Here is a 12,924-nt window from a genome sequence, read left to right on the forward strand (position 1 = left end):
AATCGCATTTCGAATTCAAATTAAATGTACTATAAAAAAAATAAAATAAATAAAAAATAAAAAATAAAAAATAAAAAATAAAAAATAAAAAGGTAAATTTGAACCCGACGTGAATCGAACACGCAACCTTCTGATCTGGAGTCAGACGCGCTACCATTGCGCCACGGATCCACTTTTGATTACCCTAATAATAACCAATATTTGTGTACTACATTTTTAGGTTTAAAATTGAAACCGATCCGAATGCTATTATTTAAAAAATAAAAAAATAAAAAAAAATCATGTATAACTAATTATTTTAAAAACGTAATTATTAAGGTTTCGTTTGATAATTATTTAATTTTTTTTATTTTTATTTTTTTTAATTAAGCTTATATACTCTACTCCTATATCCAAATTTCTTTCTTTATTTTCTATTCTTTATCAATGGTTTAAAAAATCAAATTAAAATTTGAAAATTAAAAAAGTAACTTCTATAATTTTATTTTTAGTTGTAGAATTTGACTAAAAATTTAACCACTGTACTTAATAAAAATGCAAATCATTGCAAGAAATGAGATCAAAATAAGCTTAATTTTTAAAAACCAAAAATAAAAAACAAAATGGTTATTAAACGGGATGGAGTTTAAGTTAGCGTAATTCCAATCTAAGCCTATATTATGTACCCTACTCTAGATTTAATGTCTTATTATACAAGGTTTCTCTTTGACAGTATTTTTTTTGGATCCCTTCAACAATGCTTTTTAGCCAATGTGATTTGAGTGTATGTTTGAGAATGATTTTTTATTTTTACTTTCTGACTCTTTTATTATTCTTTTGTTTGACAATATGTACGGTGGGGGAATCAAATATAAATATGATTTCAAAGTTAATAGTGTAGACACTACCATTTTATCTATACCCATTTTGACGTGATTTTAAAATAGTTAAAATCACTTTTATCATATTTAAAATTATTCCAAAATACACATTTAATCACTCAAAATCAATTCAATGTTGAAAATGACAAAATTGATCTTAACTATTTTACTCCTAAATATGCTTCTATGCGGCCTGCTACAGAAAAATATGCTTCTATGCAGGAAAATACTTACTGCTACAGAAAAGTCATCTTTGAAACATGTGGTGTGGTGTAGATTGAGTGCTTCTCAACCAGAATATTGCAATGTGAGTGACTTGCAGATTTGAATTCTTATCCAATTCTTATCCCGAAAATGCTGACTGCTCTGAAATATCATCATCATCTTTGAAACACGTGATAAATTCCGGTTCGATCCTTCGTCCTTCCAGAAACTAAAATGTTGTATGCAATTATTGTGTAATAACATAGGAGGAGGAAGCAATAGGAATCAGTAGTTGAAGCCTTAACAAAAAGGCATATCATGGGGAAAGCCAAATAAAGGGGGGCTCTCAACTTAGAGGGCAAATGTTTCCTATTGTGCCCTGGCAAAGGGAAACTAATATTCCCAAATGCACAAGAGAAACAAATCTACAAATTGAAAATCACGCTATTGGGCCTGCTAATCTGGGCAGCTGATGGCGCTATCGAATCAGCAATGCTCCTAACCTCTGCAATCATCGCTACGACATCATTGAGCTTGTTAACTGCCGATCCCACACCCTGTGTTATAGAAAGATATCAACATCATTTCTCTCTATTATAAACATTAACTCACAAACCCAGAATTGCAATCTGAGCAGACTATATAGAGAGAGAGGTCAGGAAAGAATAACATACCACGCCTGCAGCTCCAGCAGTGATAGCCATTGGTGCTGTGACAGCACTTAATCCAGACGAACACATGACGGGAATCTTAACAGCCCTCGAGATTGAATATGCAGCTGCTAGTGTGGGCGCTGCCTGTAATTATCAAAACCAAAGAGGCAAGTTACAATATTTACATCAACGAGAAATTCAAACGGTAGAGTTGCAGTCATATAAGACTGGTATATGTACTTCACTAGGCTTTTGCTAGAGGACATATTTAATGAAGTTATATAAGACTAAGAGAGACTCTTCACCCTTGCTTTTTCATAGTTTAGCAGAGAAGAGTCTGAATATCAAAAATCAGAAAAGACCTTTGTTAAGGGGAAAACTTGAGCCGTATTAAGCAGAGAATTCTGATAGGAATGGTATTACAGTGGTATTAGCATGTTATTAGGTAATTAGTTAGAGAAGTTGTTGTGGTATTTGGTTATAAATAGAGAGGCAGAGGAAGGGAGTAGTTAGTCAATATTTTGGTTAGTAAATTAGGACTTGAGAGAGATCTCAAGAGAGGGTCCAAGTTCCTCGAATTACCTGGCTATTTTGTAAGTTTTTGTCGTTTACATTTCATTAAACATCTAGTTTCCTATCAAATTAATGTTGATATGCCCTGGCAGAGGGTAGATATTTCAATTAAAGAGTCATTTCTCCAACTTGTATTGATTTTCTGAACTTCAGCTTTTATTTTGGTTTTGGGAAAAGATTGCCACACACTCATCTTGAAACATGGTGTTAATTTAGGCTCTGTAAAATAAATATCGTATAGTTCTTGACCAGTAGATTCTGCATCCTACCTTCTCGATCAAGCCGAGAATGCCAGATTTTGAAGGATGAGAACATTTTCCTCCTTCAGTTTGTATAATGTCAACACCTTCCTGTTCCAGCAACTCTGCCAGCTTGACCTGTTTATATCTCAAAGTTTCAGTTAGTACAACTACAATGAGAATGGTGAAAAATTCCTTAACTTGCATTCAGCCCCTGCTCTAACCTGATCAGGAAGTCCAAGTGTGTGGGGCACGGTGACTGATAAGGCCACAGACGGTAGTAACCTCCTAGTCTCTTTTGTTAAATTTAATATCTACATCACAGAAACATCATTCAAATATTAGAATGTATGGATCGAGTAGTTTTATTCACGAACGAAACATCAATTGAATTTGATTATAATCTATTTGAGCTTTTAGCCTCTTAGCCATCATATTATTTAAGTTTTTCTTGCTTGGAAATTGTTTCAACGAAATGCAATATTAGTTTTTAGATGCTTCAAACATAAACATGTTCATAATGCTATCGTAATGCCTTGTACCTGATCTGCAGAGAAAACTATTCCCGCCTCGTAAAATGAATCATAGTTTCCAATTTCTACCTGCAATTTTCAATTAGTTTCATTGTTAGGAATGTACTCTCGATAGGGTTGTTACTGCTTGAGAAAATTCTTCTTTAAAGTGAAGTATGCATAACTCAGAGAAAATTGAAAGCAATTAATTGGGGACAAACCATTAATGCTCCAGCTTCAACAGCAGGTAAGAATTCTGCTGGATCCACAGATGAAACACAAACCTGTAACATGCAGAGATAGGATGGATGAATCGTTTTCAGAAGAGTGTGACGTAGACTCTTTAGAATTTAAAGTTCATTAACTTACTGGAAGAGAAGTTAAGCTAATTGCAAGCTTCACTAACTCTGCATCGCAAGCTATATCGACATGAGTAGCTCCCCCCTGAAAATGAACGACAGTAACATGTTGAAGAAACCTTGAAATAGAAGTAAGAACTTCCATATCTGATGAGAAAAGTATTATAGTTGAACTCACTGTAAAACTATAATAGCTTAGCACTAGAATGAAGAATCAAGAAGACAATCATGGAGATAAGAAAGGAAAAAAAACGACCATAGGGCTTGTATAATCATAGGTTTCATGGGCAGTTCTTGATTTCTATTTTGTTTATACATGGTAACTTTGGATATAGCCTTTGGTTTAGTGAGACAGTTCTACAACAATACATTTCAAAGACAACTTTCCTTCCCTTTCCAACCCTGAGTTCATTGCTTATAGATGGTTTATAAATGATGTATGTTAAATTACCAGTACCCCAGAACTTAAAATTGTTACCTTTTAAGGTGGATTATATATGAAACACAGATACTTCATGTGAGACAAAGAATCCGTATCAGATACATATCTGACACGCGATTTGACGTATCTATTTTTATGCTTACTTTTTTTTTAAAGAAAAAAGATAAGCAACTCATCTAATCTTTCCAAATCTAAAACTAGGCAGCCTATTCAAAAAGCTCACTACTCGAATCTAAAATTAGAAGGAAAAAAAAAAAGACTAAACTCTAGAATCATCTAATCTTCATCTTCATATTTGAGTCCCAATCCACCAAAATATAACTCACTTGAATATCTTCAATAATTCAATAAAGAAGTTTTTTGTTTATCTTCATACTTCTCTCTCTAATCTTCTTCTTCTTCTCTGATCAATATGAATTACTTTTCTATTGCCTTTTATTGTCTATTTTATTTCAATATCTTAGAGGTTGTTTTTTGTGTTTTATTTCAGTGTTTGTATTGTATTTTGTATTATTGTCATTAACTTGTATGATACTAAATTGATCTATATTCTAGATTTTTTTTAAGAAAAATAAAACGTATCTACAACGTATCGGTATCCTAGTTTTTTTTTTAAAATTGGCGTATCGCCGTATTCTATCGTATTTGTATCTATGTCTGTGCTTCATAGGGTGGATATCACTACATTTATTCCTAATATACCATTTTACATGTGAGTTTAACTATAAATTCAATTATTGACATTCAACCCATGAACCATGAAGACTATATGGCTGGTTTGATAATTGTTTGTTTTCTTTGTTTCTGTAAATCGTGCTTGATTTTTCATCGTTTCTAGACAATAATAGAAACAAAAATAAGTTAAAAAAAAATTGCTTGAATTTTGAAAACAGATGTTTACAAACAAAGAAAATCATAAGTAGATTACTGTTTATAAGTTTAATTCCAAAAACAAAAAACTAAATGGTTTGATAAATTACACCAAATAACTCACCTTGTCTGCTGCAGTGACTACAGAAGCCACATTTTCCCTGTCCAAGTTCTGCAGACCTGAAATAATCTGAAATCCACACAATGCAATTGCATTACAGACTTAGATAGATAAAGAGGTAATCAAACTCAAAATAGAGCTAGATGTTCGCTATAATCACCCCTTTCTTGGTTACTCACGAACACTATCTTACTTGAGAGTTTTTTTTATTATTTTGATTATTATTAATGGGTTGCAATGGTGTGTAGTTAAGTGACAGAAACAAACTAAAAATAGCCAAATTAAACCTAATCTTTCTCAAATTCCAAACTCAATTGCGGTATCCTCAAATGGGAACGTGTTCCTTCCTTCGGCTAAACAGAGATTATCAGTAGAAGAAACCTGAAAATAGGTTTACCTTGAGAGCTCGTCGCTCATGAAAATCCTTCAGAACTGATTCTCTATGAGCTGATAGAAGTGCTCGAGTGGTCAAAGCGGGTCTTCTTTTGAGGGAGAAACGCGGTGTAGAAACAAGATGGCCCAGAAGAGGGTTTTGGTTGAGCTTCAAAATGGCAAGGGAAGAAGAAGAAGATGCGGAGCAGAATGAGGTCTGCATCCTTTTCTGTAGATGGGGTTTCAGAGGCGAGGTTAAAGAAGAAGAAGAAGCGGGCGGGAATGGATAAGAAAACGGTGCCTCCGGCAGTTATCCTTCTGCTACAGAGCCTCCTCTGAAGAAGATATTTATGCATCGAAGTTCGACGATTTTAACCAAATGCTCACGCGACTTTTTTTTAATATATATATATATATATATATTTAACAAGAAGATAAAAAACATCTCAACCATCATTAAGTTAAACTCAATTTAACTTAATAGAATATATGCTAGTTGTTCTCTTTTCTTCGAGTAAAAGATTATAAATGGTTCGTAAATCAGGTAATTGATGAATTACAATTAACAAGATAATTTGTATAAATCTCCTAATTATCATAACTAAAAAGAGACAAGAATATATATGAGATATTGAAGTCAATAGAAACTTAATTGGGATAATTATCAATCTTGAGAATAAGTATCACAATAATCCAACAAAACAAAAGTCGAGTAGTTTGTAAATTAGCTTGGACGGTCAAAATGTGAATATTTTTTAAAATACTCAATCAAAAGAAAAATAAAAATGAAGGCGAATTTTATATATTAGATCAAGTTGATAATACAAATTTTATGTCAGTTAAATTAGATAATGATATTTTAATTATTATGGTCACTCTTGGCTTGTATTCTTTTAATTTTGAAACTTTTTATTCTCAATTTTTGAGCTAACAATATGTTCCAACAAAATTTAGAATAGGTTTTTTCGTGAATGAGTGATAAAAATTTAAATATTGATAAGTATTTAATTTTGTGAATAATGTCGTACAAGATGTTTATGATATATTTTGTGTTGAAATTAATAGTTACTTGATCGTAATATTCTATATTATTTGATAGTTTTATTTATCTTTTATTTTTCTTAAAAAAAATTCTTGAAATGATTTTTTTTAGTTGAATCATTTTGAAGAAAGAGGAATCAAACTATCAACATTTAAGATAATAATAAATATTTGGATAAAAAATTAAACTAAACTTGTAATAATTTTACAAGTGATTTATATGTAGTACCATAGTACCAACCTACCATAATCATTGAAAAGGTGGACTTTTGGATTTGTGATATTGTTAAAGCTTCAATAAATTTTTTTTACATTAAATAACAATTAGAATGTGACTTTAAAAAAGAAAAGGAAAAAGAATGTGACATTTGTGCAACGTATACGTTAATGAAGATAGTTAATTTGCATAAATTTGTCAAAACTACACACCTAAATATATAGCTCTAGTTAGTACTTCGAAATTTAAAACTATATGCCATCAAACTTGAATAAAAAAACTTATTATACATTGCAAATTGACAATAACTTGTAATGCAAGTTATCCTTTATTTCTGAGATATTTCAATAATTAGTTTAGACCAAATAAGAGTTTGACTTTGAATAAATCGGACCTTTTTTTTTATTTGTTATAGTTCAGCTAAACATATCATTTTGTTCCTAATATACACTACTAATTTATTTGTCAACGTCATCTACACAACAATATACATCTGTATATATATAATTTCACTTCAATATTTTAATAATTATCATTATCAAGAAAATAAAAACCTGAAAAAGTTTCAAATATGTAACATATCTAAATTAAACTACAAGATGTTGACTGTTGAAGAATATCTTATATCAAGAAGATTTTTTTTTTCGCACATTTGATCAAGATTTATATCATATTATATATTTTTTAGTACAATTAAATTTTATTTAACCTTTCTTCAAACTGTTATAAATAATCTGTAAAAACTTAAGGGTATTTGGGACAAGGAATTAGTTATTATAGTCGTAGGTTATTATGATTGTGTTATAATAATTTGTATTTGAGGTGTATATTATTTTAATTTGAGTTATAATAATATATGTCTGAAGTATAAACTATTTTAGTTTGATAAGGAAATAGTAAACACTGTAGCAAAAAATAAAAAAAATAATGAATGTAAAATAGTAAAAACGTTAGTAAATAAAAGTTTTAAGATAGTGTTGACTATAGTTAATCGAGAAATATAAAATAATATTTACTACAGTAAGAGATGGTTATTATAGTCTTAAGATAGTTATTGCCCCAAACACACCTTTACCGACTAGTGACAAATAAAATCAACAGTGACATTCTAATTTTTAAAATAATATAGAGAAAGTTTTGACATTCAATGCAATGGTATGTCATTAAATGTATACCTAACCTAGGAAAAGTCGAAGTGACACTAACCAAATGTTTAGATGTTTAATTTTGTGCATTTGATTTTACATCTTATGGTTTCATTCAACATTCAAAAACTATTTTATTGTCTCTATCATTATATGATTGAATCGTTTACTAAAGTTATATCAAAACAATATTCACTAATTTTCTACTCAAATCTTTATTTTGCCCCATAAACTTAGCTTTCAAAGTTGTATTATTTGGTTATATGAGCTTTTAAAATTTATGATTTAGTCCTGGCCTACACGATCATTTAGTGCGCGCACCATGCGTCGAGTATCATATACTTTATGTGATCATTTACCCCGAACGTCTACGCGAACGAGTAGCCAACACAACACGATCAAGTAAACTCTTTACTCGATCACGTAGCATCAGTCATGCGATCGTTTAGCAAATACTACATGATCGAGTTAAACTTTTCTACACGACCACATAGTTAAATCTAAATGATCATTTAGCCTGGGCTACACGATGCGACCAACCTTTGGTCTTCTTTCTCGAAGTAAACAGCATCTCTATACATCTGAAGCTTCATCACGAACGACTCAAACAAAACAAAAACTTGAATACAAACTTGATTGCTTGTTAATTATGCCCAAAAACACTGAGGTCCTTACAAATTAACTTTGAAAATGTAAAGAAAGCTTTAAGCAGAGGCAATTATCCTGAAAACATCCATCAACAACATCCACAACTACACTTAATACTTAAATGTATTGTAGAATACTTAAAACCCACCAAGACTGTAAATGAAATTCAATACAACAATGGAATTTGGAATATCAGAACAACCTGGCTCTGATACCAATTGAAGGAACTCTATAGCTATAGAACCAGTGAGTGGAAGCGAATAGTTCCAAACTCCATTGAGAAAGAACATATACATTTACAGTCATACAGAAACAGTTATGCATAAAGAATAAATTACAACATGCTTCTTAAGTAAATATAAAGGGATCAGGTATAATACCTTTGAAGAACTCTTTCTTCACGTATTTCCCTCGGTCAGTCACTAACACGTCCAAACAAGAACTCAAACGCAACCAGAACTCGATCTCAACGAATAACTGGAAGATCCTCGATCACCAACGAGTAGAACTCGATCCTCGATCCTCGAACAGAACTCGACACCACCACAAGGTTACCTCGGTATTCTCGGTGTGAGAATCTAGGAGTTGTAGGCTCTGTATGATTTTGGATAGAGGAATGAAGAAGGTAAACGATCGAGTATGCGATCAAACGATCGTGAAGAAGAAGAAGCTCATTGTATAGACTTGATACTCGATCGTGTAGCAACGAGTGACTATCGTATAGTAAACTCGATACTTGATCGTTTAGGATCTAAAGCTATCGTTTAGTAAAAACACCTTTTACTCGATAGTGTTTTTGTGAGAATGATTCGAATGACTGATTTGAAAAACAATTTTTCCTTTTAGCTTACAGTTACCATAAAACCGCAAATAACCTCCCACTCAAGTCGGTTATTAAGAAAAAGAATGATTAATTATCATATAATTAATAAATTATAAATAAATACAATAACTAACTTATCATATTATATTTATAACCTATAGTTTTAATATTGCATCATATGCAACATATAAACCATAGTTCTTTTTTATTTTATGGTATTTAATATAAATCATATTTATATTAATTCTTCCACTTAAATAATTTATCACATACATCATATCAATTATATCATATATAATTGAATCAATTTAATTATATTATATATAATCAAATTTCTTCTTGTTAATTTGAACACTTCAAATTAACCTAAAATCTTATTCTCAACTTGAACCCATTGAGCTACCGAGGGGACCTTATGAACCTTTAGCTTGAAGCTCCGACGGTATGTGAATAACTGATTAAACTCTTTAATCACGATATCCACCATCCGGGCACTCTACTAAAGACTGACAGTTGCACTATTCGCACTACAGATATATTTGTGTGTCCATTGGATATAACCAATCAACAGTGCGATGACCTTTCACAAATCACTCGTAAATACATCTGAGCCAAATTACCATTTTGCCCCTATAGTTACATTTAACTCCTTAAGTACCACTGATTTCTCTAATGAACAATAATTCATAGTCCCACTATGATTGAGTCCTCTCTTCCCAAGAGAGGGTGTGACCACTATGTTCAAAACCCAGAATTAGCCCTTAAGGGAGCAATTTATCTACTTACTCATGCTTCAGGGAAGGGTGAATTCTGTCTTGTATAGTTGAGTTCTTAACTCCCCAATCAGATGAATCCCCAAAATGGTAGGCTTGTTAAATTGGCAATCTGGCCACTCTCACCCATACAAATCAAATGACCGTTCTCATAGGCAGGAGTTCCCGACTCACTCAGGATTCAAGTCATGTCACCTATGGTCATCCTAGTGAAATGTAAGTTTCAATTATCAACGCGTTATATAAAGAGACTAATCATTTCATGGTCCGGTCTTATACACTCTTTGTATAGGATACCCTCACTTGTATGTCTCCACATGAATGATCAGGATCATATCATTTGTAGCACTTTACAACACTTGTAACATCTACAAAGCGGGTCGTATTTGTAGTGTTACAAGGATAAAGTATCTCTTCTTTATCCATATACTACAAACCATTTAGGTTATCACTAAAGGCACGACCCACTTATATGTCTCCACATACATGCTTAAGTTACATAAAATAACCTCAGATCTTAGTTTATTGGATTGAGTAAATGCTTATAAAAATAACATTTATTTTATTAATAACAATATGATTACATAGTTTACAAACTACGGGACTACCAGAAGATTTAGGACACCATTCCCAACAAGTCAATCAAAGATAATTCTTCTAAATTTCAAAGATATACATTGCAATGGTTATCATATTGACATTGATAGTAAGAATAATGTGGAATATTTATATATCATATCCACTGTCTCAAATGAAAAACGTATATTGAAAGAGTTGTCTGTTTTATCTTCTGGATTATATTATACTCATATACGAGTAATTGAAACATATGCAACAATGAGCCTAAAGTTTATGAATCCAAACATATTTACAATTTGGCATGACCGTTTGGGTCATCCAGGATCTATAATGATGAGAAGAATTATTGAGAATTCAAATGGGCATCCATTAAAAAGCCAGAAGATTCTTCAATTTAATGAATTATCATGTGATGCTTGCTCTCAAGGAAAATTGATAATTAGACCATCACTAGCTAAAGTGAGAACCGAATAACCTGCATTTTTAGAATGAATTCATGGTGATATATGTAGATCTATTAACCCACCAAGTGGACCATTTAGATATTTTATGGTATTAATAGATGCATCAAGTAGATGGTCACACAAATGCTTATTATCAAGTCGAAATCTTGCATTTATAAGATTACTTGCTCAAATAATTAAGTTAAGTGCACAATTTCCAGATTATACAACTAAGACCATTCGTCTTGATAATGATGGTGAATTTACATCTCCAGCTTTTGATAATTATCGTATGTCAATTGGGATAAGTGTTGAACATCCTATAGCTCATGTTTATACACAACATGGTTTAGTAGAATCATTTATAAAACATTTGCAATTAATTGCAAGACCATTACTTATGAGAGCTAAGCTTTCTTCATCTGTATGGGGACATGTTATTTCGCATGCAGCATCACTTGTACGCATTAGGCCAATAACTTATCATAAGTACTCGCCATTACAATTAGCTTATGGACATGGTCATGAGCCAAATATTTCCCATCTGAGAATTTTTGGGTGTGCAGTATATGTTCCAATTGCACTCCAACGCACTAAGATGGGTCCTCAAAGGAGGTTAGGAATGCATGTTGGATATGATTCCCCATCAATTATTAAATATCTTGAACCTTTGATGGGTGATTTTTTACTGCACGATTTGCTGATTATCATTTTAATGAGACAATTTTTCCAATATTAGGAGGAGGAATTAAGAAGTTGGAAAAAAAAATTACATGCAATGCATCGTTATCGTCTCATTTAGATCCCCATATAGATCATTATGAACTTGAAGTTCAGAAAATAATTCATTTGCAAAATATAGCAAATCAATTACTAGATGCATTTATAGATGCAAAGAAAATAACTAAGTTGCGTATACCAAATGCAAATGCTGCATCAAAAATTGATATCTCAACACAACAAGTTGTCAGTAATGAGTCTGGAATATGCCAGAAGCGTGGTAGACCAGTAGGTTCCAAAGATAAAAATCCTCGAAAATGAAAAATAATTAATAGTGAAAAAGACGTGGTTGGGGATGTAAATATCCATGAAGAAATCCTCGACGTGACTAGTGAGGAAGGTGAAATACCTAAAGATAATAATGGGATTTCAATAAACTATTTCATGATAGGAAAAAGACGGAATCGAACTAATGTAATTATTGATAACATTTTTGCGTATAATATTGCTCTTGATATTATATCTGAAAATGAGGATCTAAACCAAAATCTGTTGAAGAATATCGAAAGATTGGTTTCAGCGGAAAGAAGCAATCCAGGCAGAATTAAACTCACTTTTAAAATGTTAGGTTTTTGGATTAGTAGTCCGAACACCAGAAGATGTTAAACCTGTGGGATACCAATGGGTATTTGTGAGAAAAAGAAATGAAAATAATGAGGTCACAAGATATAAAGTAAGACTAGTTGCACAAGGTTTTTCATAAATACCTGATATTGATTTTGAGGAAACGTACTCTCCGGTTGTTGATGCAATTAAGATATTCAATTGGCTTGACTGTGTATAAAAGTCTGGATATGCATCTTATGGATGTAGTCACAACATATTTATATGGATATCTTGATAATGATATTTATATGAGAATCCCATAAGGATTTAAGGTACCTAAAACATATACATCAAATTCCCGATAATGATATTTATAAAAGTTACAAAGACCATTATATGGATTGAAACAATCAGGACGGATGTGGTACAATCGTCTGAGTGGATATTTATTGAAAGAATGATATCAAAATAATCTAATTTATTCATGTGTTTTTATAAAGAAATCACAATCAAGATTTGTTATTATAACTGCATATTTTAATGACTTGAATATAATTGGAACTCCCGAAGAGTTTTCAAAGACAATAGAATATCTTAAGAAAAAATTTGAGATGGAAGATCTTGAAAAAATTTTTTTTTTTGCATTGGTTTGCAATTTAGCAGATGAAATATTTATCTATCAGTCAACTTATACAGGAAATATTTTGAAAAGATTTTATATAGA

General features: G+C 31.6%; 1 protein-coding gene and 1 non-coding gene across 2 annotated transcripts; both read right to left on the reverse strand.

The window, feature by feature from the left end:
* Positions 1-99: 99 nt before the first annotated feature.
* On the reverse strand, positions 100-171 carry TRNAW-CCA (transfer RNA tryptophan (anticodon CCA)). The gene has a single exon. It is a non-coding gene; the product is annotated as a tRNA-Trp (tRNA).
* Positions 172-1,284: 1,113 nt separating this feature from the next.
* LOC120072690 (uncharacterized protein ycf23-like) lies at positions 1,285-5,597 on the reverse strand. The gene is made up of 9 exons (XM_039025141.2): positions 5,231-5,597; positions 4,837-4,902; positions 3,411-3,485; positions 3,263-3,325; positions 3,072-3,131; positions 2,754-2,843; positions 2,560-2,667; positions 1,739-1,861; positions 1,285-1,621 (listed from the first exon to the last, which is right to left on the reverse strand). Exons 1-9 carry the CDS (start codon positions 5,426-5,428, stop codon positions 1,490-1,492), a joined length of 915 nt encoding a protein of 304 aa, XP_038881069.1. The 5' UTR covers positions 5,429-5,597; the 3' UTR covers positions 1,285-1,489.
* Positions 5,598-12,924: the final 7,327 nt, after the last annotated feature.

Source organism: Benincasa hispida, chromosome 3 (genome assembly GCF_027475165.1).
Source record: "Benincasa hispida cultivar pf3 chromosome 3, pf3_genome.v1.1, whole genome shotgun sequence".
In the NCBI taxonomy this organism is placed as follows: domain Eukaryota; kingdom Viridiplantae; phylum Streptophyta; class Magnoliopsida; order Cucurbitales; family Cucurbitaceae; genus Benincasa; species Benincasa hispida.